At 42.2% G+C, this 27,910-nt stretch overlaps 2 protein-coding genes across 2 annotated transcripts; one reads left to right on the top strand and one right to left on the bottom strand.

Moving 5' to 3' along the window:
- Positions 1-9,715: 9,715 nt before the first annotated feature.
- Positions 9,716-11,646, bottom strand: LOC143537478 (serine/threonine-protein kinase OXI1-like). Its single transcript, XM_077031240.1, has 2 exons — positions 11,296-11,646; positions 9,716-10,533 (listed from the first exon to the last, which is right to left on the bottom strand). Exons 1-2 carry the CDS (start codon positions 11,637-11,639, stop codon positions 9,807-9,809), a joined length of 1,071 nt encoding a protein of 356 aa, XP_076887355.1. The 5' UTR covers positions 11,640-11,646; the 3' UTR covers positions 9,716-9,806.
- A 12,470-nt stretch (positions 11,647-24,116) lies between these two features.
- On the top strand, positions 24,117-27,629 carry LOC143537477 (adenylylsulfatase HINT3-like). The gene is made up of 7 exons (XM_077031239.1): positions 24,117-24,372; positions 25,711-25,766; positions 25,941-25,998; positions 26,556-26,622; positions 26,719-26,774; positions 27,247-27,300; positions 27,387-27,629. The coding sequence occupies exons 1-7, from the start codon at positions 24,208-24,210 to the stop codon at positions 27,516-27,518; spliced, it is 588 nt and encodes a 195-aa protein (XP_076887354.1). The 5' UTR covers positions 24,117-24,207; the 3' UTR covers positions 27,519-27,629.
- Positions 27,630-27,910: the final 281 nt, after the last annotated feature.

The following is a 27,910-nucleotide window of genomic DNA, read 5'->3' as shown; positions in this document are numbered from 1 at the left end:
AGACAGAATTTGCGTCAATTCACTGTCGCAACTCTCGAGACCGAAAACACTTAGGTTTACCAACGCCCGAGTTTTACCTATTCGCCATTGCAAAGCCCGAAACCAACAAAGTTTGAGTTTTACCAACTGAATAAATGTCATTTTTTATACTTTAATATTTTATATGTTAACCAACCAAACTCACATTAATACACAACTGCAACGCGAAGGATACATAAACGAATTCGATCTACCTAGTGTAACACCCCGACCAAAGGCGGATTATACATCGGGGCGCCACATATTGTTTCATTACTCGTGACACTATTGGGTGTCAATATTTAATAAATATATTCATTCGCGCACGCGCAAGTAGACATAACATAAATCATCATAAATCAATATATTATAAATCATAACATTCGAACAGCAATAACTTGTCTGGATACATTTTAATCTAGGTCCAAAATAAAGAAAACTTCCTACGTGTCCTCGAACTCCAAATGTAGCTACAGCAAACCTGAACATGTGTTAAAATAAACGTCAAACACTTGCGTGTTGGTGAGAAATCAAGTTTAATACAATACATAGATAACAATAAATCTGCGTGCAACATGTGTATGTCTGGTTTTCAACAAGGGTGTAATTTGATCGGGACCAACTCTAAGATTCATAGACTGCCAGTGCTCACAATTGAGCTCACAAACAAGAAAGACTGTGCAAGTGTAAACAAAAGAGAAAATCATAAACGATAGTTCTCCCGTGTTCATCTAATGGTACCATGAGAACTGCGGAATAGACCGACAAGACGGTTAATGATCCACACATACAAATAAACAGCCAAGTCTACGTCCTCAACACATGGGATACTGCGCGACTAAAGTTCATAAACAGTTTAAGACTCTAAGTTTGTATGAACACATGAACATCCCAAAACATTAAAAGCAAAAAGGGATTAGGTACGAGATTACTCACTTGATAAACGATGCGGTGTAAGATAAAGCAAGAACCAACTTTAAACAAGCACAAGTTAACCTATAAATAAGATTATTGTTTTAATGATTTGTTTTAAGTCTTGATTATAAGTTAGCATAATTAATAAGTAAATTATTATATATAATATATATTACCGGGAAAGCAGGGCAGAACAGGGAGGAAGACGGAGGCAGAGAGGGAGGCGACAGAGGATCAACGGCAGAGAGCAAGGAAGAACAGGAGAGATTAAGTGCTTTGTGTGTGATGTGTTAGGAAAAAATAAGATTATTATTTATAGGGAAACCCTAGGGAACACAATCCCTAGAAAAGGGGAAAAGATCTTAAAAAGCAAAAGATTCCAAAAGCAAAAGATATCAAAAGATATGGCAGCTGCAGGGGGCAAGATAAAGCTGACAGGGAACAGTAAACAGGCATGGGCGGTTCAGATAAAGGTACAGAAAAGCAGATCTCAAAAGATAATGTCAGTCACTTTTTCTGCCAACCAATGGGGTTGGTGCGCATGCTGCGCCAAAAGTGGCTTTTCAGACATAAGATAGGTCAGGTCAACAGCACAGAAGATAAGACAACACAAAAGCAAACGGCTAGATTAAACAGAAGAAAACTCAAAGGGGTTTAGCGCGAGAAGGCTAAGGCGCGCCGCGGGAAGAATCACATTTCTTAGCGCGCCGCGGGAAGAATCACATTTCTTAGCGCGCCGCGGGAAGAACTATAATTCTTCGCGCGCCGCGGGAAGAACTATAATTCTTCGCGCGTCGAGGGATGAACTACGATTCTTAGCGCGCTTCGAGAAGAACTACAAATCCTTAGCGCGCTTCGAGAAGAACTACAAATCCTTAGCGCGTCGCGGGAAGAACTACCGTTCTTAGCGTGCTGCGAGAAGAATTACAATTCTTAGCGCGCTGCGAGAAGAGTTCGTCTCGCGTATCGCTGGAACAGATGGTCTTCACGCAGGCTTCCTTGTAAGGAGTCTGGCGCGTGGAGCTGCGCAGACAACCTTAGGCGGGAAGAAACAAAGGACAAGGAGAGGAGAAAAAAGAAGGAAACAAGGCTTAAGGGCGGGACGGCGACAAGAGGGAAAAGAAGGCGGAAAGAGAGAAGAAGAGGGATGGGACGGCGGAAAGAAAGAGAGAGAAAGAGGCGGGAAGGAAAATATATATTATTATTAAAAGTAAAAATATAAGTATAAATAAATATTAAATCATAAAAGAAAGAGATCGGGTCAGAGAAACGGGTACCTGGGTCGGGTCGGATCGGGGCAGATGTCACAGTCTCCCCTACTTTAAGAAATTTCGTCCCGAAATTTATCTCGAAGTAGGTTGCGCAGAGAACAGGTGCGGGTACTTGATCTTCATCTGATATTCCCTTTCCCATGTAAACTCGGCTCCGCGCTTGGACTCCCAGCGAACTTTCACGATAGGGATGCGACTGCGCTTGGTTTGCTTAACCTCGCGATCCATAATCTCAACAGGCTTCTCAACGAAATGCATAGATTCATCAATTTGAACTTCATCAAGTGGAATGTGAAGGTTCTCGTCAGCTAAACACTTCTTGAGATTGGATACATGGAACGTTGGATGCACATTACTGAGCGCAGGGCGGCAGGTCAAGTCTGTAGGCAACTTTTCCTACACGCGCGAGAATCTTAAATGGTCCAACATATCGAGGAGCAAGCTTACCTTTCTTCCCAAAGCGGACAACACCCTTCTAGGGCGACACTTTGAGGAGAACAAGATCACCAACTTGAAATTCGAGAGGCTTCCGCCTACGATCTGCGTAACTCTTCTGTCGGCTTCTGGCAGTCAGCAGATGATCACGGATCTTGGCGATTTTATCGGTTGTCTCTTGAACAAGTTCGGGTCCTGTGATTTGAGTTTCACCCACTTCGCTCCAACAGATCGGGGAGCGGCACTTACGACCGTAAAGTGCTTCAAATGGGGCCATACCGATACTGGAATGATAGCTGTTATTATAAGAGAACTCAATCAAAGGCAGGTGTGAATCCCAATTACCTCCAAAATCAAGAACACAAGATCGGAGCATATCCTTAAGAGTTTGAATAGTTCGCTCAGACTGTCCGTCAGTCTGGGGATGATATGCCGTACTCATGTCCAAGCGAGTTCCTAGCGCAGATTGGAGAGATTTCCAAAAGCGAGATATAAAACGGCCATCGCGATCGGATATGATGCTCAAAGGAGTACCATGGCGGCAGACAATTTCCTTGACATAAAGCTGCGCGAGATGCTCAACACGGTAGTTTTCACGAATGGGCAGAAAGTGAGCAGACTTAGTCAAACGATCCACTATTACCCAAATGCTATCATGTTTGCTTGCTGTCAAAGGTAACTTGGTAATAAAGTCCATCGCTATACTTTCCCATTTCCACGTAGGAATTTCTGGTTGTTCGAGCAAACCAGATGGGCGTTGGTGTTCAACTTTTACCTTAGAACAAGTCAGGCATTTAGCTACGAACATAGCAATATCCTTTTTCATACCGGGCCACCAATAAGTAATGCGCAAATCCTTGTACATCTTATCAGCGCCAGGATGAATAGAATACCGAGATTTGTGCGCTTCACTCAGGATATCAGCGCGAAGATTCTCATTAAAGGGAATCCAGATGCGATTGAGATAGCAGAGAATTCCACTCAGATTAGGAACAAAGTGCGCTTCCGCGCCACACGCTAACTCGGCGCGAAGGTTACCATTACTGATGGATGCGCGCTGCGCGTCACGAATGCGCGATTCAAGGTTGCTTTGGATCGGCGCGAAGTGAAGCTGCATGCGCGGCAAGATACAGTTAAGCTGGCAGGGTTTTCGGCTGAGCGCATCAGCTACCACATTAGCCTTACCAGGATGATACCGGATCTCACAATCATAGTCGCTGATGAGTTCGTTCCATCGGCGTTGTCTCATGTTAAGTTCCTTCTGATCAAAGATATGCTGAAGGCTTTTATGGTCAGTGTAGAGGATACACTTAGTACCATAAAGGTAGTGTCTCCAGATCTTCAAGGGCAAAAACAACTGCGCCTAGTTCGAGGTCGTGAGTTGTATAATTCTTTTCATGAACCTTGAGTTGCCTTGATGCGTAAGCGATAACCTTGCCTCGTTGCATAAGAACACAACCGAGACCTTGGTTGGAGGCATCGCAGTACACGACAAAATCATCATTACCCTCAGGTAGCGCAAGAACAGGAGCTTCACACAACAAACGCTTGAGCGTTAGAAAGGCTTCTTCTTGCTTCGAGCCCCAAATATACGGTTTACCTTTGTGCGTTAGAGCTGTTAAAGGCAAAGCGATCTTCGAGAAGTTCGAAATGAATCGCCGGTAGTAACCAGCTAAGCCCAGAAAGGAACGGATTTCGGAAGGAGTGGTCGGCGTAATCCAGTTCTTGATTGCTTCAATTTTGGATGGGTCGACATGGATACCCATCTTGTTCACAACATGGCCAAGAAACTGTACCTCATCAGACCAGAATTCACACTTGGAAAGTTTGGCAAAGAGCTGCTCGGTTCGAAGCTTTTGCAATACCAATCGAAGATGTTGCTCATGCTCGGCCTTGGTCTTAGAATAAATCAGAACGTCATCGATAAACACAATCACGAATTTATCCAAGAAAGGCCTACACACCCGATTCATTAGATCCATGAAAACGGCGGGTGCGTTGGTTAAACCGAAGGACATGACCAAGAATTCAAAATGGCCATAACGAGTTCGAAAAGCAGTCTTCGGAACATCTTCATCGCGGATGCGCAACTGGTGATAGCCAGAGCGGAGATCAATCTTCGAGAAACAAGAGGCACCTTGGAGTTGATCAAAGAGGTCGTCAATACGCGGTAAGGGATACCGGTTTTTAATGGTGAGTTTGTTCAACTCGCGGTAATCAATACACATGCGAAACGATCCATCTTTCTTTTTAACGAACAACACCGGAGCACCCCAGGGCGAAGAGCTAGGGCGGATGAATCCTTTAGCAGTCAACTCTTGAAGTTGGCTTGCCAATTCTTGCATCTCAGCGGGCGCAAGACGGTAAGGAGATTTAGCTACGGGGGAAGCACCAGGGACAAGATCAATACGGAACTCGACTTCACGAGCGGGAGGGATACCAGGAAGATCATCAGGAAAAACTTCAGGGAAGTCACGCACAACAGGGATATCGCGAAGCTTCTTTCTTTCTTCAGCAGATTTAACCACATGGGCTAAGAATGCAATACACCTTTTCCGCATGAGCCTTCGGGCTTCGGCGCAAGATATAAGTTTAAGACCGCGGGAGGGTTTTTCGCCGTAGATATGAAGTTCACCATTTTCTCGAGGTATGCGAATCAACTTCTTGGCGAAAATAACTTCGGCGCGATTCTTCGAGAGCCAGTCCATACCAATGATAACATCAAAGCTTCCAAGAGGCATGGGGATGAGGTCGATCAGAAAATCGTTTTCGTTAAGGTTAAGCGTGCAATCTTTAATCACTGAGTTAATTAAAACAGTTTCACCATTAGCCAATTCAACTGAAAAATTTTCTTTTAAATCATTGCGCGGTCGCGCAAGCTTCTGCTCAAACGCGCGAGAAATAAAACTTCGATCGGCGCCAGTATTAAAAAGTACAGAAGCATAAAATCCGTTAAGCAAAAATGTACCATTAACTACGTCATTATTCGCTTGCGCTTGGTGCGCGGTTATGTTAAAAGCTCGGCCACGCGTCACTTGGTTCGAAATCTGGTTCACCGGATTCGCTTGCGTAATCTGAACTTGTAGTCTCGGGCATGCGTTCCGGAAATGACTGGGATCACCGCAGTTGAAGCACGATCTGGGTCGTGGGTTTTGGTAGGTTGGTTGTGGGTTCTGCGGGTAGACTGGTGGTGTCAGCGCAATTGGATTGGCGGGAAGGACCCTACAGTTTTCTGCAAGGTGACCAGCGCGGCCACATCGGTTACAAAGTCGACATGGGACTTGAGGTGGGTGGTGGAGTCTACAGGTTGGGCAAAAGGGGTGGTTTCCTGTGTAAGGTTTCTTAGTTGGCGGGGCAGGGAGTGCGGGATTGGTTAAGGCATAGTTATGGACTACAGGAGGTGTTGGGTAGGTTGACAGGGGTTGAGGGGCGTATACTAGAGGTTGGTAGGCGGGTTGCTGGACAATGGGTGGGCTGGTAAGCGCGTAAGCTTGTCTGCGCCTACGTTTCTGGTTATGGTTTGAGGGTTCTGGTTTGGTTTCTGTTGGTTCAGGGACAGTCTTGGTGGGTTTGGTCTTTTCTGTTCCCCGCAGGAACGGGGTTCCTGCTCTGACATGGTTGTCGCTGAGCACAGCGGCCAACTCGATGGCGTCAGAGAGGGTTACTGGGTTTCTGGCCCATACAGAATCTTGAATTTCCATGGGGAGACCCCCAAGGAATTTCTCGATGGCTCGGCGGGAAGGGGTAACAAGGTGAGGGACAAGCAGGCTTAGTTTATGGAAGCGCGTCGCGTACTCGCGCGCTTCACCGCTGTATTGCTTAAGATTCCAAAATTCCTCCTCCAGGCGCTTAACTTCGTTGGGAGGGCAGAATTCTCGCGTCAGAATTTCCTTGAATTCCTCCCATGTCATGTTAGAAGCAGCTTCTGCGCCACGCGCATGAGCTACTCCATTCCACCATGTAAGCGCTCTAGATTCCAGGACACTGGAAGCATACAGGGTTCGTCTGTTTGAGGGGCATTGGGTGTGGAGGAAAGTGTTTTCTATTTTCTCAAGCCACTGGAGCATCACGGTGGCTCCTTCAAGACCTGTGAACTTTGGAGGGTTACCCGCGTTAAAGGACTTAATGTTGTAACCAGAGGTGTTAGCATTGTTTTGGTTTAAGGCTTGGGCTATTGCGGCGGCCATTTCCTGGGAACGTCGCAGCGAACGTCTGCGCGCGGCTTCTTTCTTCTTGAGATGGCGAGCTGATAGCGGAGGCATTCTATAAAAGTTTTAATTTTTTTTTAGTTAATATCTTGGTTTTAGCGCAAAGTATAACCTCGAAAAGCTTGGTTTCACGGAGTCAGTTACTGTCAAAAGTTAAAGTAAAATAAATGACCCTAAATGCAGACTTAATAAAGGTAACAAATTCGAATCAAGAATCGACAATTCATGTATCACCATGACTTTCCGAATTCCCAATTTAAAATATACGAGCAAACGAGTATTGGAGATTGACGATTCTTGTATCACCATGACTTTTCAATCTTCAATATAAAATATACAAGAAAATGAGTATTGGAGGTTGACAATTCATGTATCACCATGACTTTTCAAGTCTCCAACCTCAGAACATAATCGTAAATGGAAATTGAAAATCAACTATTCATGTATCACCATGACTTTTCGGATTTTCAAATCCAACAAACGAATATGTAAGTAAAATCAATAAAAATCGAAATTCAACAAAAATCGAAATATCGCGGAATAAAACATAAAATCATATACTGCGTAGGCGCGAGCATATTCATAAATAACGAGTAATTAACAATAAGCGTGCAAACATGAGATTTCTCTCATGCGCGAGAAGGGACTCTTAGGTATTCTAGGCCGTTACGTCTAACCACCTATCCTAAAGTCGACGAGCTCTGATACCAACCTGTAACACCCCGACCAAAGGCGGATTATACATCGGGGCGCCACATATTGTTTCATTACTCGTGACACTATTGGGTGTCAATATTTAATAAATATATTCATTCGCGCACGCGCAAGTAGACATAACATAAATCATCATAAATCAATATATTATAAATCATAACATTCGAACAGCAATAACTTGTCTGGATACATTTTAATCTAGGTCCAAAATAAAGAAAACTTCCTACGTGTCCTCGAACTCCAAATGTAGCTACAGCAAACCTGAACATGTGTTAAAATAAACGTCAAACACTTGCGTGTTGGTGAGAAATCAAGTTTAATACAATACATAGATAACAATAAATCTGCGCGCAACATGTGTATGTCTGGTTTTCAACAAGGGTGTAATTTGATCGGGACCAACTCTAAGATTCATAGACTGCCAGTGCTCACAATTGAGCTCACAAACAAGAAAGACTGTGCAAGTGTAAACAAAAGAGAAAATCATAAACGATAGTTCTCCCGTGTTCATCTAATGGTACCATGAGAACTGCGGAATAGACCGGCAAGACGGTTAATGATACACACATACAAATAAACAGCCAAGTCTACGTCCTCAACACATGGGATACTGCGCGACTAAAGTTCATAAACAGTTTAAGACTCTAAGTTTGTATGAACACATGAACATCCCAAAACATTAAAAGCAAAAAGGGATTAGGTACGAGATTACTCACTTGATAAACGATGCGGTGTAAGATAAAGCAAGAACCAACTTTAAACAAGCACAAGTTAACCTATAAATAAGATTATTGTTTTAAGTCTTGATTATAAGTTAGCATAATTAATAAGTAAATTATTATATATAATATATATTACCGGGAAAGCAGGGCAGAACAGGGAGGAAGACGGAGGCAGAGAGGGAGGCGACAGAGGATCAACGGCAGAGAGCAAGGAAGAACAGGAGAGATTAAGTGCTTTGTGTGTGATGTGTTAGGAAAAAATAAGATTATTATTTATAGGGAAACCCTAGGGAACACAATCCCTAGAAAAGGGGAAAAGATCTTAAAAAGCAAAAGATTCCAAAAGCAAAAGATATCAAAAGATATGGCAGCTGCAGGGGGCAAGATAAAGCTGACAGGGAACGGTAAACAGGCATGGGCGGTTCAGATAAAGGTACAGAAAAGCAGATCTCAAAAGATAATGTCAGTCAATTTTTCTGCCAACCAATGGGTTGGTGCGCATGCTGCGCCAAAAGTGGCTTTTCAGACATAAGATAGGTCAGATCAACAGCACAGAAGATAAGACAACACAAAAGCAAACGGCTAGATTAAACAGAAGAAAACTCAAAGGGGTTTAGCGCGAGAAGGCTAAGGCGCGCCGCGGGAAGAATCACATTTCTTAGCGCGCCGCGGGAAGAATCACATTTCTTAGCGCGCCGCGGGAAGAACTATAATTCTTCGCGCGCCGCGGGAAGAACTATAATTCTTCGCGCGTCGAGGGATGAACTACGATTCTTAGCGCGCTTCGAGAAGAACTACAAATCCTTAGCGCGTCGCGGGAAGAACTACCGTTCTTAGCGCGCTGCGAGAAGAATTACAATTCTTAGCGCGCTGCGAGAAGAGTTCGTCTCGCGTATCGCTGGAACAGATGGTCTTCACGCAGGCTTCCTTGTAAGGAGTCTGGCGCGTGGAGCTGCGCAGACAACCTTAGGCGGGAAGAAACAAAGGACAAGGAGAGGAGAAAAAAGAAGGAAACAAGGCTTAAGGGCGGGACGGCGACAAGAGGGAAAAGAAGGCGGAAAGAGAGAAGAAGAGGGATGGGACGGCGGAAAGAAAGAGAGAGAAAGAGGCGGGAAGGAAAATATATATTATTATTAAAAGTAAAAATATAAGTATAAATAAAATATTAAATCATAAAAGAAAGAGATCGGGTCAGAGAAACGGGTACCTGGGTCGGGTCGGATCGGGGCAGATGTCACACCTAGCGTGTTATCCAAACTACCCGGCGCGTTGCGGGTAAGACAGTAAGACACTAGGTGCACATAATTTAAATTGTCATTACAAATAAACCCAATAACACTGAAAACATTAAAGGTGTACACAAATTCAATATATATACCAATAAAATTTCCTATGAAATTATTATGTCCCTACTATAAAAATGTAACAAATATTTTCACTCTTAATTTAATACGACTTTTTACTTATAAATATAAAACTAAATAAATAAATTTATTATTATAAACTTAATACAGTAATATTGGTCAAAATTTCTTAAACTCGTCAACCTCTTGCACGTCATCATCAACTTTAAACACCCTTTGAACAAACCCCTCAACATCAATCTTATTTACACCCATACCCTCCATCTCATCCAATGGTGCAGGTACAAACGGTGGTCTAGCAACGTACAGGATCCCATCCCAATCAACTCCCAAAAAGAAATCATGACCCTTGATCTCCGCCGCCGTTAACCTCCGCGTCGGATCCTTCACCAGCAGTTTTCCGATCAAATCTTTCAACGCCGTCGGCTCTCCGACGAGCTCCGGCGACTTCGACAGAATATTATTAAACGTCTCTTTCCTGTTAACCCCTTTAAACGGAGTTTTACCGTACAACATCTCGTGCAAAACGACGCCGTAGCACCACCAGTCGATTGAGAAGCTATGGCCGGTGCCGGTTAACATTTCTGGTGCTATGTATTCTTCTGTTCCGACGAATGAGTTTGATTTTGAAACCGAGTTTGACTCGGAGTTGTTGTAAACCGACTCAGGATGTATGCGAGTTGTGTTGTTTAGATCGGAGTTTGGAAACGGCGTCGTTTGAGAGTTTGATTTAGGTTTTGGTGTTGGTTTTGTTGATAGGTCGAAATCGATAAGCATTATGTGGCCGTTTTCCTGAATCATTACGTTTTCCGGCTTCAAATCACGGTAAACTATGCCTAATTGGTGAAGATAGTCCAATGCGAGTACTAGTTCCGCTGCGTAAAACCTAAATGCACATATTGAATACAGAATTCTCAAATTAAGCATTTGAACTACATGTAACGGTCAATATGTGACAGCTTAGTGTAACCGCACCATGATATTGTTCTCACTAATTTCACATTATGAATATGAATACAGAATTCTCAAATTAAGCATTGAAATATGAACTAATTCTATAGCATAAAACCTAAATGCGCAAATTGTATACACATTTCTCAAATTAAGCATCTGAACTACATGCAGTCACTAATTCCGCTGCAAAAATGTAACAACACAGAGTAACTGCACCACGATATTGTTCACTAATTTCACATTCTGAATATAATATGATATAGAATTCTCAAATTAAGCATTGAAATATAAACTAGTTCTATGCATAAAACCTAAATACACAAATTGAATACAGAATTCTTAAATTAAGCATCTGAACTACATGTTTATAAATTGTGCGTGATAATATTCACTAATTTCGCTGCGTAAAACCTAAATTCACAAATCGCATACAGAATTCTCAAATTAAGCATCTAAACTCCGCTGCATTAAACCTAAATTCACACAAATCGGATACAGATTTCTCAAATTAAGCATCTAAACCACATGTTTAACAGTTCGAGTGTGATAATATTCACTAATTCAGCTGCATTAAACATTTAAGCCGAACTGCACAAATCGGATACAGAATTCTCAAACTAAGCATATGAATTCATGAACAACTGATTAACAAAACTCGAACTCGATAATATTATAAATCACATATAGAATTCACCTGATCACATCATCTGAAAACATTCTCTCCGTCTGTTTCTTCTGCAATTGATTCAAATCACCTCCAGGACAATAATCAATGGCGAAACCGACGATTTTATCAGTCGATACGACGCCGCGGAGCTTCGGAAGCAACGGATGCTGCGTTAATCGCAAAACCTCCTGCTCGAACTTAACCTGCTTACACTCACCACAACCCGGTTTCAAAATCGTCTTCAAAGCTAATAATTCTCCATTGGATCGGATCAAAAACACTACGCCTCTGCCGCCGCGGCCTAGCACCGATAACACGTTCAATTGGTTGAGGTCTAACGTCGGAATTTGAATCACTTGATCGTCGGTCATGGCGGTGAGTTGTGTTGTACGGTGGATTAGGGTTTAGAGGTTGAATGATTCAATTGTTATTGTTGAAGTATGAACAGAGAGTTGGTATGTGAGTGAGTAAGCGCAGTTGGATTGCTTAGCGAGGATACATGTGTCGACGGGTGATAATAATAATAATAATAATAATAATAATAATAATAATAATAAAGGGTTTATGTGGTTCTAGAAGGAGGAGATGGAGAAGTCATAGAAGGAACTTGAGTCTAGATAATAGCTTCATAAATGTTTTATGTTACATATGTATAGGTAAGCATGATAAAACAGTTGGGATATACACGGGTGGATCGGGTTAGGTTCTAGGTCAATAGTTATTGGGTTAAACTATGGTGTGTGTGATGCAGGGTTAAAATAGAATTTAAAACCAAAGCTTTGATTTTTGGAGTATTTGAAACCCTTACGTTTCGGTTTTTTCGGTTTTGATTTTTTTGGTTTTTGCCATTCGATCTTGAAAATTTTAGGTAAAAAAAAGTGTTCGAAAACTAATTAATTTTAGTATAAATAATAGACTATTAAACATTTTACCAAAAATATTTGAGTTATATATTTATTAAATTCTTATAAATTACTTAATATATAATAAAAAACAAAAATTTAGAAATTCGGTTCGGTTTGTTTTTTTCGGTTTTTACAAAAACATAAAACCAAACTGTCGGTTTTTGTTTCGGTTCGGTTTTTTCTGGTTTTTGCACACCCCTAGGTTAAACTAGGTTGATATTGAAAATATGTGGGTCAGGGTCGGGTATTGGGTTGAAACGAATTGTTTTAAAAAAAGTTTTGGTTTGGTTTGGGTTAAGAGGTAAGACTGGTTGTACACCAAATGTATTCAGGTTGAAATTAGTCGTTTAAGAAAAACAAAACGAATTAGAATTGGTTGACTAGTTTTTTTTATGGCGACTGGTAGTGATAGGTGAAGGTGGGGCCGATAGTGTAGATGGTGAAGACGAGGTTTTGGTATTGTGACGGTGTTGATGTGGGGGAGAAGACGACAACAAAGGTGATGCCAGTGAAGATGGGGGTTGGTGGTGTCGTCAATGAATGTGGAAGGGAGTTGGCCAGAGTGTTGGAGGTAGTGGTAGCGGTTGTGGTATCTACGGTGATGGAGGTAGTAGGTCGGCAACGGCATCAGTTTTAACCGGGACAACTAGGTGAGAGTGGTTAATAAAGACCATAGGTGATGTTGGCTCATTTGAACTCACTTTAATTTGACAACTTATACGTGTGCCTCATTAGATTATCTGCTTTAATCAATATGTAATTATTGCCACCTTATATGTGTAATAATATATTGACATTGATTGTCTTCATTATTCATGTATCATCCCCACAAGAATGACAAGAGGTCCCTGTATTGTCATTCGAGTTACCGTAGCCACCCAACGAGTATAAAATTTTAGAGTCTTTGCAAACTCACAAATCTTCACCTTAACATAGCACATTAGATTTCAAATTCCCTAAAAAACCCATTATTTTTTTTAACTTTTTTGTGTTGGCGACTGAAGAAGCACTAAATGACCCCGGGCAGATTACGGATATTCTGGGGGTTAAGTAGATGTTTCCCACGAGGGTTAAGTCCGGCAAAGATGGTTGTTCTTCTGATGACCTGCAAAACAGACACCGTGAGCTCGTCACTAAGAAGGGGGGGGGGGTTCCTCCTTGTGACCACCCTCCGGCGTGAGAATCAGACTAGATTGCTCTGAATATAAGTGTATATTGAGAGAGATTGCTAGAGAAGATAAGATACAAGATAATGATACCGTTCCAAGGTGTTGGAGTATTTATAGCCGAAGGTAGGTTTCCAAGCAGGTACAGCCAGCTGTATAATATTCCTTTTCCACCAACTGTGGGCAACGCACGTGCCATGCTGGTAGTTGGTGGGTAGGCAGCGGCTGATAGTGACATGGCCGGCTGTGTACTAGTCCTTTTCCGCCGGCTGTGTATTACTCCTTTTCCGCCGGCTGTGTACTATTATTTTTCCACCAACTGCAGGCTATGTACGTGCCACGACAAGGGTTGGTGAGTAGGCAGCGGCTGATAGTGACATTTTGTACTAGAGCGTGCTCCTCGTACTGTTGTCGGTGAGCTGTCACCCTGTGATTGGTTCATGGGCTGCTTTGGTCAGATCTTGTCTATTTTGTCCATACCTTGGCAGGTATAGTACAAAAGATCTTCCAGAAGCGTACGGACTGGCTCATTTGGGCGGGAGTATTCCCGCCTTGCTCATTCCTTCAGGTGACTACTGAATTATTTAGTGCCTTGTGCGTGTAGCCTTGCTATTAGTGCGAGTAGCCTTCCCTGATGGCTTGTATCCGCAACTGCGGGAACAGGCGGGGTACTTCACCATTGGGAGGCTTTTCCTGCGGGAACAGCTGGCGTACTGCGCGTAAGGTCTTCTCTGAGCATGGTTGGTCCTGCGGAACCAGTTGGTCCTTGCGCAGACGTCCCTCTTCAAGGTGAGTCTTGCGGGTCCAACTGAGCTCTGCTGGGACCTACCTCTTCAAGTCCCCCCAGTCCAATGTTCTTCTCATGAATTGTTAATAAGTGAGGTGAACTTTTGGACTTAAGCAAGGGGTTTTGGAAAGGCTTTTTAGTTTTAAGGTTTTCCGTGGGGATTCTTCCCGCGGTTTTCCTAATGTCACTCGCAGAAATTCCCGACTTTTCTGCCTGATCTTTGGTTGTGATGCGGGTAGGTGTTTAACCCCTTCACACATCGGGAGCGTTGAGTTTCACTTGTATAGATTCTTCACGAGGTTTTGGTAGTTTCGGACATAGTGATCAGTTATGTTAAACCACCAATTCCGCCTTGAAGTTTCAAACAGGCTAGTTCTCAACATTCCCACTATGTGGAGGTGCTATTTCTCTTTCCGCAAGCACGGTCCAGAAGATCATTCTTGGTTTCAATTCCCTGCAAGTGCTAAGTATGTGAAGGGTTTCGCCTTGACACTGTACCCGCACTTGTCTTACGGTTTCTTGGGTACCAAGGTAAGGGGGTATATTCCCTCTTATTTTTGAATCTTTGAATCTTTTTGAATCTTTTTGAAATTCGAAGAGTTGGTGAAAGGATAAGAACAGTCCAAACTGTTGAAGGGACGTTAGTGTCGTCCGACGGTTTCTTATGACACTTTCAGGACGTGCAGGAAGTTATGGCGACGTGACAGTATATGGTCATTCCAGACGCTTTTTCAGGCGCGTGGGCACGAGTTTTCGGGCGCGTGGGCGCGAGATTTACGGCACGCGTCCTGTCGAAAGCTGTTGCCAGCTTGCTCTTTCCACGTGTCATAGTTTCATTGCACCTGCGCTTCTCTCTCCCCCGCATTAAATTCATCGCATTCATTGCGATGAGTATATAAAGGGGGAGAGGGTGCATCTTAATCCACACTTTCACTTCTCTCTTCTAAATGATTTCCGGCGAATACTCTAACTTTTCCGTCGAGCATTTTCCTGAAATCATTCCTTTACATCTAAAACATGTCTTCTACTCATGATCTTGAGGCTACCGCCGAGGATTCTGATGTGTACGCCGAGATCCCGACGTCCACGTCTGATAAGGACGATAAGAGCACTGCTGGCGAATGCCAGTGTGCTCTCCCCATCGACCTTTATCAGTACATCGTCAGGAAGTTCATGCTCGAGCCGTTCGAGCCTGAGTTTCCTGAGCCTCATCAGACGGTGTACGATGCCCCCAAGGGCAAAATAGGGGTATATGCTGCATTCTTCGTTTATGGGAATCTCAGGTTCCCATTGACGAAGTTTGTATACCGTGTTTTGGAGAGACACGGTGTGCACCTGACGGAGGTACACCCAATGGCGATCGTCAAGATCCGCCATTTTGAATGGGTGTGCCTCATTCTGGGTGTGGAGCCCCATGTCGACCGCCTGATGACCTTCTACTCCTGGAAGTGCATCCAAGGCTGGTATACCTTGGTCACTCGGATCAAGGGTTTGAAGATCTGTGCTACCGAGCGCAGTCTTCGGTCTTGGAAGCGGAAGTTCTTCTACATCTCTGCCCGTGTCGTCCCTATCGCGATGACATTCAAGAACGGGAGAGCACTCCCCAACCTTCACGCTTCCAACTACCAGGAGGCGGAATGGTTTGCCAAGATCTCCTGGATCCAGACTCCGGTTTACCGCTTTGCGGAGTCTGGGATGGTGATGCTCGGTATGAGCCGGGTGTGGAAAGATGCTGGGGCGGAGGCGCCACAGATTCCCATCGTCCTCGAATACGGTTTGAACTCTATTCCTTACGGTATGCTTCATATTATTTGCTAATTTATGGTTTTTGTTCTAACCATCTCTTTCTTTTTATTTTCAGAGGGAAACAACTTGCAGTCTCTTCTGCAGCCGCGGGAGAGTGGTGGTCCTGCTCGGTTGGGTACTCGTGCTCTTGACGAGAACGAGTTGCCCATCCTTGAGCAAACGGCGGATCGGTTTGTGGAGCCTACCCGCCAGGCCACGAAATTTTTAACCCTCGCCCTCTCAATGCTCAAACCTCTGCTGGAATTCCTCTAATTTTGTCATCTTCTGATGAGGAATCCGCAGATGGTCCTTTCTTCGCGAGGAAGAAGAAGGCTGCTGGCGGGAAGGGCAAGGCTAAGGTTGTCTCCACTGCCGATCAGGGCAACCGGTCTGACTCGGAGACCGAAAGTGACGAGGCGGCGGGGAACCCTGGTGGTGGTGAGACCACTGTTCCTGAGGTTGAGATAGCGGTCACCTCCGAGCAGCCCAGGACGACGACGGTGACCGGTATGAAGAGGCCGGCTCCATCGGGTTCGTCCACGCCTGTTCGCACCTTCAAGCTCAAGAGGACTCGTAAGTATAAACTTCATTTACTTTAACTGCATATCTTTCCGCCATTATACTTATATATCTTGTCTTCGTGCAGGCGTGGATGCTACCGCGTTCCAGAGTGGAGCGGGGAGGAGCGTTTCTGGACCCATGACGGTAGGTTTGGTCAACCTACCCGACGCGATGACCCAGGCGGCTGTTTGCAGTATTGGTTCAGTTGCTCTTCCCGTTGAGGCAACTGTTCCAACTGTAACATCATCCCCGCCGACTGCCAGTGCCATCTTCACGGAATCCTTCACTGAGCCGGCGGTGGTTTCTTCTGCGGGTTCTTCCGCGGCGACTGCCACGGTTGTGAGTTCACCTCCGGTGAGTTCACCTCCGTTGGTTTCTACCGCGGCGGCCTCCACTATGCCTCCTCCGGCACCGGCGACCGCGGCCGGTCCTTCAGGTATGTTCGGGGTTGGGGCGTCTAGCCAATCTTTGCCTCCTTCCCATCTCCTTGACCTTTTGGATGGATATCCCTTAGGTTCAGGTGATGGGTTTGGTGGCTATCGGCCTGTTGTCGACCCTACAGGTGCGTGGGGTTATCTTGGCCTTATATCCCTTTTATCATTTTCTCTTAACTGTTTTTTGTTTTATTGCAGTTCGTGATTCCAACGAGGTGTACGCTCCTCGGTGGAGTATCCGCCGGGGAGCGACCCTCCGGACTGCTGCGGATTGCGTCGAATGGGCGCGCCACGCCGCCCCAAGCGGTGCGCTGGGGGAAGCCATGGCCAGCTACCAGGAGGGTAGGCTGTCCAACGAGCTCCGAATCCTCCTTGCCCGGATGCAGTCGCGCGTCAAGTTACTTTGTCATGAAAACGACAAGTTAAAGACGGCGCGTAGCCTGGAAGTGGCTCAGGCGCGGGCTATCCAGGAGGAGAATAAGAGGCTTGCCGCTGTTGCTGCGGAAAAGGAGAAGGCCTTCAAGGCCCTCGAGGTTGAAGTTCAGGCCCGGCTCGAGTCCCGTTCCAAGGCTGCCCAAGCTGTTAACGAACAGCTTCGGCTGGCTAAGGAAACTGCACGGAACGCAACTGAGAGGGCCACCAAGGCTGATGCTGTTGCCGAGCCTCTACGCACCGAGAATGAGGAGCTTAAAGCCAAATTAGAGAGGCTGCAACAGGCTCATGATGCCTTGGCCATGGAAGACGCCAAGAAGCTCCAAGAGATCCTGGACCATAGGGGCATGCTTGACCACACTGAGCGTAAGCTGAAGGGCGTCGAAGAGGCTGCAGCTAAAGATGTGTTGCTTGCCAACCTTACTAAGAACGAAGCCGAACGCGCCCGTGATGAAGCTCAAGCTGCCCTCCAGGAGGCTCTGGTTACCAAGGAATGGCTTCTTCGAGAAGCATTGTCTCAGGTATGCGCAGTTTCACAATTTCTTTACGTTTTTCTTTACGCTTAGAAGAGTGATATATTTCTGCTTTGTAGGTTGTGCATCGGGTTCTTACGAACACATCATATGACGATGCCATGAGCGTAGCCCTCAACGCTTCTCATGAGGATGGGGAAAAGGCTGGCTTCCTGCTTGGTCTAGGGTTTGTTGAGAAGGGCATCCCGCCTTCCAACTTCCCTCTATATGATGTGGATACTGAAGCTGCTTATGACCAAGCAGTGAACCAGTATGCTGCCTTCCCGCATCCGGTGGTGGAGAAGGTGAACGAGATTACTGCTGCTGATGATGGGCTAGCTATTCTCAAGGCTTTCCTTGAACCGCCACACTCTACTGATGGTGCGGGTTCAAGTGGGAGTGGTCCTAAAGCTTGATCCTTTAGATCCCTTCCCACTGTTAGAATAGATTTTTATTTTTGTATAGATTTATATTCTTGTACGCGGGTATGCGCCTGGCCATTCTTGTAATACTTGAATTTTTATGGAATATAAATCTTTTGTTAATGCCTTGCCTTGTAAACCTTATACGTTTTGCTCACGCATATTCTAGTTTAGCTTAGCAATTTCCTAAGTACTTTGGATAAGTTAACCTTTCAACGTGGCAGACAATAGGTTAAAGTTTTGCTTCCTCTTTCGTGATTGTGCGGGTAAGACCGTCACTTTCACTTAGTAGGATGGCTAAACTTTACCTATATCTGACCTGCGTGGAGGTTTTCCTCATCTTTTCCTTAGAAATTTTCTAAGTGTTTTGAATAAGTTAACCTTTCGACGCGCGGTTGTCAATAGGTTAATGTTCAGTTTCCTCTATCATGATTGTGCGGGTAAGACCGTCACTTTCATTTAGTGGGATGACCAAACTTCACATATAACTGACCTGCGTGAAGGTTTTCCTCATCTTAGAAATTTTTTCCGTTTTTTGTGTTTATGCGGGTTTTGCCGCCTTCCACACGCAACGACTTACTTCTTCCCATATTTATGCGGTGAATACCGGCATACCAGTGTGAGAAGTTCATAAGTATAAAGGTAAGGCTATCAACACAATGTGAAAGGAGAATCATTTCCTTTAGAAGTGGCTCTAGGCCTTTTCTTTACAAGTTTGGAATTGATCTACATGTAACATTTGCGTAATTGAGCTCCATTCCATGTTCTTGGGATGGGAGTGCCATCGAGCCTTTCGAGCCGGTATGCGCCCTTTCCCAAAACTTCTTTGATAATGTATGGTCCTTCCCAGACGGGGCCAGCTTTCCTGGGCGCTCTTGGTTTGAAGCCTCGTTGTTACGCAATATGTAGTCCTATATTGAAGTTGCAGAGTTTTACCCGCGTGTTGTAGTACTTTTGCATTTGTCGCTTGTAGTTCTCTTCACGCGCTGCGGCTAAGTCTCTGCGTTCTTCGGTTAGCATAAGGTCTAACCGTCTTTCCGCATCATTGTCTTCTGGCTGAATCAAGACCCTTGGTGAGGGTAAACCAATTTCGACCGGGACCATGGCTTCAGTGCCATAAGTAAGGCTGAACGGGGTTTCTCCCGTACTGGCCTTTTTCAGCGTTCTGTTTGCCCAAAGGACGTGTGGAACTTCGTCCACCCAGCCGGATCTGTGTTCCAAGAGTCTTTTCTTTATGCCGTCGACGATGCTCTTATTTGCTCTTTCCACCTCACCATTACCCTGCGGGTGCGCCACTGAGGTAAAGGTGTGGGTGATTTGAAGTTCTTCTAGCCACTTTTGTAGCTTCTTGTCAGCAAAGTTGGTGCCGTTATCGCTCACCAAAGTCTGTGGAAGTCCAAAACGACAAATAATAAATTCCCAAATAAATTTTTTGATATGTTTTGCGGTTGTTTGGGCTAAGGGTTTTGCTTCTATCTACTTGGTGAAGTAGTCGATGGCTACCACTAGAAACTGAACGTTCCCTGCTGCTGTGGGAAATGGGCCTGTCACATCGATGGCCCACTTCTGAAATGGCCATGAAGAGGTGACTGGAACAAGTTCATTCTTCGGGCGATGCGTGTTGGGTGCGTAGAGCTGGCAAGACCTACACTTTCTGATGTATGCCAGCGCATCCGTATGCATCCCCGGCCAAAAGTATCCCGCGTTGTTTAGCTTAGCTACAACAGCGCGTGGACCTGCGTGGACTCCACAGATGCCCTCGTGTACTTCCCTTAGGAGGTAGCCAGCATCTTGGTTGTCCACGCATCTTAGGAGTGGGCCAAGAAAGTTACGTCTGTAAAGGATGTCATCGATGAGTTGATAGTTCAGTTACGTCTGTAAAGGATGTAACACTTAATACACTCGTCTATTAGTGTCGCACTCGCCCTACACTTTGCAAGATGTCCGGTTGTCTAAGGGTGATCTTAACGTGCAAAGATGATTCTAGTAAACTTAAGGATGCCAACAAGAAACTCGTGATGTTTTTGGTTGTCTGGGCGGAAACTTCCCTAAAGGTCTCACATCCAAGTACTATTCTTACTCAAGCACGCTTGATTATCAAGTTGTTCTTCCATCCACAAACATTACGCCTAAAAGGTATTCTAAAGGATTGTCCAATATTTTAATTTTCTTCTAAACTGTTTTCAACATCATGTTTACTTACGTTTTGTATTAGAATGGCTTTAAATTTCAATGGGTGACATTTATACTTTGGGAAGTCATTCTTGTTTCCACGTTTTATTTTAAACCTATTAAAATAAACTGTGTTTTAAAATGTATTTGAGATATTTGTTGAATACATTTTGAATAAAAACAATATTATATGATTTTAGAAACTTGTTCAATACTAATATAGTATAAGTTTAAGGGCTTTTTTTTTAAATCAAGAGTATTTTACCTAAAGAAAATTTCTCACAATCTTATGCAATGTCTAACATGTTATTATGTATTTATCTTTACCTTAAAAAGTTGTAACTGTTTAATTAAAAATGGTCTACTAAAGTTTATAGATTGGGCTTAGTGTTAGTGAAGGACTGAAAGTTCCAACCCAACTCATAATAAACGGACTTATACAATATGTATTCATTTAAAGAGAGTCTTTAATTTACGGCCGTCCAAACCGCTCGTCGCTCGAACTCGTTCGCCGCTCGCTTAAAAATTGCTTAGAAATTGTTCGTTTATTTTTCGCTCGATTGAAACGAGCCGCTCGGTTCGGTTTGTAAACGAGCCAAACAACAAACAAAGGTCTGCTCAGTTCAGTTCGCCTCAAATATTTTTAATTTATTTTATATATGATTATATATGAACAAATATATAAATATATAGACAAAACACATAAATATATGCTTACAATTATATTCACCCCTTAAATTTTTTCATATTCCGTCAATTTTATAGTTTTATTTGTTCGATTCAAGGTTTTATAATACTGGTAGCTTGCTTACATGATCATTATATATCACTTCAAACTTATTTTTAATAAAAATTTACAACATATTACACGTTTGTCTAAAAACTACCAATTTATTTATAAAATATATTATTTACAACCATTAATTTGTTTCTTATTGAAACTTTTAAAGTGAAAAAGAAATAAATAATGCTCGAAATCGCTCGATGTTTGATCGAAAATTGCTCGACTCGATTTTGGCTTGTTTCGGTTTTCGTCGGTTCGAATTTCAGTCGTTCGGTTCGGATGTAAACGAGCCAAGCAACAAGCAAGTCTTCGCTCGGTTCGGCTCGGATCATGAACAACCCTAGTCTTTATACAAATATAGTTCCTCCTTTGACCGCTTCGTCCCTCATATAATCATATTTCATTAAGCCCATCATTATCTGTCTCTCTTGTCACAACCCCTCGCCAATCTGTCTCACAATAATCAACACACCTCTCGTACTTTCTCTCTCACTCGTCCTCTTGATTAATTGGTAACCACAACATATGTTGGTGACATATACTGGCACATTGACATCAATACATGACTTGCACAACGTATTAGGCCTTTATGAGTGTTAGGCGGTAGTTGATGAAGGACGGCCAAAAGCAGTTTCACTACTGCATAGGAGGACGTCAAAACCTAAATCTCGAGGAGTAGAGTCTGTCCTTGAGCTTATATAAGTTGTGATAGTCATCACAGTTAGTTTCAACAAATAAGCAACGCTATAACTTACAAATTAAAAATAATGATATTAAACAAGCAACCTTTTTTTTAACAACCAAATCATCTAAATAGCTACTAGCTAAATTTCATCACAACGGGATGCACTCGTATTTCGATTTAAGAAAAACTCTCACCAAAGACCAATGTATGTGAGCACTTGCCCGAATGCACGACAGGACGGTGACATAAACCCGTTTAGTTCATGGATCCAACTAGTAAAAGTCACGTATTCGCCTAGTCCACTCTGATACATCTGAAAGTATGTGTTGGAGGCGGGAATCGAGCACGGGCAGTTAACCTTTAAAACTCGGATTTAAAAACTATAATAATAATAATAATAATAATAATAATAATAATAAATTTTTTTTTGAACGACCAACTAAGTAACGCCGGGTACTCCGTACGCGGCCCCCATTGGCTAAAGGTAGCCTGAGCCGGCCACTAGTCCGGACGGACGGAGCCCCTAGCGGTCCACCTATTGAGGGATTCAGCAGATAAAACCCGACCCCCACGCCCGCCAAATGGCACGACAGCGAGGAGCCAGTAAAACCGGGTGAGATCAGGACTCGAACCCTGACACTTACTTACTAATGGGGGCCGCGTACGGAGTACCCGGATCGGGCTACCTTTATTATTAATATTACTTTGATATCCTCGTTGTATTTTTCATTTCAAATAAAAGGATTCAATTACAATAAAGAGGCAGGTAAGCGGGCAACAAGCTGCGCCGCCACCCCTTTTGAATGGCAAAACCGATCCTACTGAAAATAAAATTATCGTTCTTCGGCGTCGTTTAGTTATCGTGCACGACCCGCTGAACTATGTTTAGAAACGTAGCATCATCGGGAGCAAGAGACCCAAATGTATCAAAAGCAAAAGGAATGAAGGCGTGCTGATTCTCCGCACACGCCATCTCATGCTTAGCAATTTTTCCTATTTCTGTCATTAGCACGGCCTGCCTAGCAACAAACCCGGTGTTCCTAAGCCCGACAAGAGGGGACACCCCGGTGAGGTCCACACAAGCATGCTTCCCCCCAGCCCATCCAAACACAAGAATGTCCACTGGTCGGAGAGTAGACCTTCCTTCACGCGGATCCGACAAGAAATTCACAGGAGCCTTTTTTCTTGCCGAGATTCCCGCCCGTTTTAACATATCACAAAGGACATCCCTGGCCAGATCATGTCTATATTTAAACCCCGGGAGTTCTTTGCAATGAACCGCATGTTCACCAAAATTATCTAAACACGCCTTACGACAGACAGGGCATGGCTCATCAACTGGGAATAGGGGATCATTAAACGATATTTAAGAATGGTTCGGTACTCCACTGCCGACATGTGCTGCCCTAACCCTTCGATGGGGTGACAGTCAAAAAGTCTTGAGCATGAGGAGCCTGAAGACATTCTAATACCGCTCTCTGACGAGAGGACATGCAAAACTTTTATCCCAAACTTTGGACAGTTTTACTATAAAGGGAACTCGCCAAAGCATTTTGGGCTTTAGGGGGGGTGTCCTTATTAGCGAACCCGCCAAGATCAAGATCGGGAATAGAGTTGTGCAAATAACCCATCGCACACCCAAAATCGGAATCTAACCCATCAACACCACAATCACGCAAAATGTGGTATTGTAACTTCCAAGATTGTGCTCTCGAGGCTACGAAAGCATAGGTGGAAACATCCTGCTGAATATAACCCTAAACCATCGAAATGGATAGGGAGGGAGGCTAGTCTCTATTAAAAATCCCCAAAAAACGGACCCCCACATACCATAATATCCTCAATTGTCGCTTGAAGCCCTCTGTAAAAAACAGAGACAGCTTCCTTAACAAACATAGGCTAATATTATTATTATAATAATAATATTTTTGTCTTAAATCACGGGGTTTATTTGTCACTGAGTCAACGCTAATATAAAAAAAAATTATACACATAACCAATAGTTTTTAAAAGCAATATATATTTATCTATCTAGTTTACATTAAATTAAATAAAGAAAGAGATAACCCACGAGTGACCAACCAATAGATAAGTGAGTTGTCGTTTAGAAAGAAAGATCACGGATAATCCACAACCAACGAAACCCCCTTGTTCTTCTACACACCACAAAATTATTATTATTATTATTATTATTATTATTATTATTATTATTATTATTCAATTCAATAAACCATGGTGGCCCGATCACTTACTTACTCCTGATAGTTGATATGATACTGACTGATTGATTATTAATGGAAGGTGCTCAACGACGTCGTTTATCCGTCATCGGTTCTCATCTTCGTCCAATTACAGTCTCACCACCCACTCCGATTAGTATTACTTTATGTTCTGATTCTTCCGATAACACTGATTGTATTTTCTGTAAGATTGTTCGAGGTGAAGCACCTGCTTTGAAGGTATATATTATTATTATTATTATTTTATGGGTTTTTGAAATTGTGCATTATGTATGCTTTATTAAGTTCAATTGTGTTAATTGATTATTATGTTTTGTATTCCCAAATTTGGAGCTCAGATAAATCTTAGGTAGGTTTCTAACATTCTCAATATGGTAATTGAATTGAATACTTATTCAAATACATTATAAGTTATTACTTGGACCCTTTAGATGTATATAAAACACTCCAAGTGTGACACAGAGTGTTAGATTGCATAGGCCTTACCTTGGTTAGGTCGGCGTTTAGTTAGGAGACAGGTGCAGGCAGGGCCGTCTTCGAGAATTTAAATACCTCGGCCGAGCAAAAATAAATAGGCCCGTATGCCTTAATGAAAATTTTTTATTCGTTAGCGTACATGGATAAAACTTTTATCGACTGGTTTATTATAAGCAGAAACCATTCTAAGCATGCATATATCTCATAAACCATTGCAAATAACCTTATTTCTGACACCAAAAAACATATATATGTAACATGTGTAAAAAAGTTTGTGCCCCGGCCGATGGTGCGGCTCGCACACCCTCTGAGCCTCCCCTGGGTGCAGGCTAGGGCAGCCGGCCCTAAGCCCAACCCGTTTGAGGCTTCTTGTTACTAAGTTACCAAGTTACAAACTGTAGCCTTTTATCTGGTTGCCACCCGTGGACGTAAGTCAATCTAGACCGAACCACATTAAATCCTCATGTTTGTTTATTTGCTTTTGTGCGTGTGCAAGATCCTAACACATAGTGGAAACATAAATATGAAAAAAAAAATGCAAATTGCTCAAGTCAATTTTTCACACTAGAGAATTTATATTGGTTCGAGTTTATTTTTATAACATTACCGTAGTTAAAAAATATGATTTAATATACTGATTAGGTTTTCTTTGTAATTATTCTCAATGTACTCTTATAAATAGTTGATCAGCAATACATAATACCTTACGGGGTGTTTACTAATAATATAGTTTTAACAATGAAAGGGAAATAATTTAAAATTGCTAAAATCGGGAAAAAAAAACTGTTGATATTAAAATTGGGGCTCAAGATGATGGAATTCGGGTCTTGTAGGGGTTAGTGTGGATTTCACTAGTGAAGTGGGTCGAATTCAATATAAGGTTTAAAAAGTGTTTTAATTCGGTTAAATTTGTTAGTTGGGAATTATAGGTTTATTTGTTTGTTTAATTGGTATATGTGTCCTAGTAAGTTTAGGTTTGAGTCATGTCATTGTTTAGCATAAATAGTTTGGTAGGGTTTATGCTTGCTTTTCTATTAAGATCAACATGATACATTGTTCTTAAATTTCATCTGACTGCAGCTATATGAAGATGAAGAATGCTTATGCTTTTTGGATAACAATCCTGTTAGCCCTGGGTAAGGTATCATATGTCTTAATATGCAATCAAAACTTCCGCTCCTTGTATGCAATTAAATGCCTAACACGTTATAAAACCAAGATAACAATCCCTTTTATATCTTTACATTTTTCAGCACTAGACAGTTTCCAATTAAATTCTCACTAAATAATTTGTCTTACCATTTTGTCAGGCACTGCCTTATTATTCCTAGATCCCATTTCCCATCTCTTGTAGCAACTCCTCCGTCTGTAAGTTCTTATTTATATTATAACCTCTCACTAGTTTTTATACCATGAAAACTAGGCCTGTAAACGAACCGAACAAACACAAAGAAAAGATGTTCATGTTCATTTGTTTAACCTTAACCGAACAAACGATCAAACACAAAAAATTAAACAGATGGGGTTTTCTTGTTGAGAAAGTGAATATGTCCGTCTCCATTTATGTTCGTTCCTTGATGAATGAACGGTTCAAATAACGGACATACATAACTAAATATAGATGAACGAGTTAAAAGTAACATGAAGAACAATGTGTTGGGCCTAAAAAGTTTTAAAAATCTTCTAAGTTGTAATTGGCCAAAAATTTTAAATGAATATTTTAACAAACGTAAACTAACGAACATAAATGAACATAAACGAATCTAAATGAACAAACGAGACATGTGTTCATGGTCTTCCTTTTAACTAGACAAAACTTTTTGTTCATGCTCACTGAACGTTCGGTTCGTTTACAGGCCTAAGTTGAAAACCCTTTCAAGTTTTTATCTGTTTATTTTTTTGGCAATAATGTGATAAATTTGCAGGTGGTTGCTGCAATGTGCTCAAAAGTACCTTATATTAGCAAGGCGGTCATGAAAGCCACTGATTCTGGTAATGTTTTTTGTTAATCTTTTTTCTTAATGCTTCAAGATAATATTTTGAATATTAAAGTTGCGTTTTTTATGACATTACTAATGAAACTTTCAGATTCATTCAACTTGTTGGTCAACAATGGTGTGGATGCAGGCCAAGTTATATTTCATGTAAGTATCAATAACCAAGGTTTCTTTTTATTCGTGTTATGCAAGTCTAATTAGATGTTTGCATTATTTAACAAGTTAGTTGCACAAGTAAATACCAAATTTCAGGTTTCGTTTTTAAACTAAGGATATAACAGGGCTCGTTTTTCATGTTTTAAAATGTGTACACGTTTTATCCTTTTTCACTAACGGGCGTTAGTTTCTTCTGTTAAATCCGGTCATTTGGGAATTTTTTTTATTTAATAAATATTATTCAAATTTTATTAATTGAGTAGAGGGTCAAATGACAAAAATGCCCTCATACGCAATGCACATGACTAGACTTAGCAGAAAAATCTAACGCCTGTTAGTGGAAAGGATGAAACGTGCAACCTTTTTAAAACATAAAGGACGATTCTTTTTATTTTCTTAGTTTAAGGACGAAAAGGTGTAATTTACTAAGTTAACCGATTATCTTGTTGTTTTCTTGGTTCAGACACACATTCATATAATTCCCCGTAGGGCCCGCGACTGCCTATGGGCTTCCGAGGTATGCTATACAATTCTTTGAGTAAATTATCACATATTTTTAATGTTTATATCTATAAATTTGTTTATGTTTTTTTAAATTTTCAGAGTTTGAAGAGGCATCCTTTAAAGCTAGACCAGGAAGCTTTGCATCTTGTTAATAACATTAGACAACAATTGTCATTTGTGGATGGGTTTGAAGATAACAAAGATCATGGAACCGCTCTCATTGGAAGCTAGCAGGGCCCACTCTCATGGTTTGTAATTTTATTTTATCCAAACTTTGTTTGCTTTGTAACTTTAATATTTTCTTTTAAGTTGATTTATTGATTGTACAAATTGGAGAGTCTTGCAGTGTGTGTTTTTTCTGGTGCCCATTTGGGTTTTTACAATCTTTTTCCAGCTTACGTTTGACACTTAAATGCTTCATTGTAAGTTTGTATATCCATCATGTTTGCACCTATTTTGTTGTTTGTTATTAAAAAGTAAATATTTTTTACTAGGAAAGAACACTTGTGAAGTTCATACACTTCAAAATGATCATTAAATCAAGTCAAGTTAATGAAGATCATTATCTTTAAGCTTTTAGATGACCAAAAATCATGAATATTCTAAGACAAGACGAAAAACAC

Source organism: Bidens hawaiensis, unplaced genomic scaffold (assembly GCF_021521415.1).
Source record: "Bidens hawaiensis isolate Kalapana, Puna unplaced genomic scaffold, B.hawaiensis_p1.1 tig00011192_1, whole genome shotgun sequence".
In the NCBI taxonomy this organism is placed as follows: domain Eukaryota; kingdom Viridiplantae; phylum Streptophyta; class Magnoliopsida; order Asterales; family Asteraceae; genus Bidens; species Bidens hawaiensis.
Note: the sequence above shows the minus strand (reverse complement) of the source record. Positions and strands in the feature narration are given on the sequence as shown.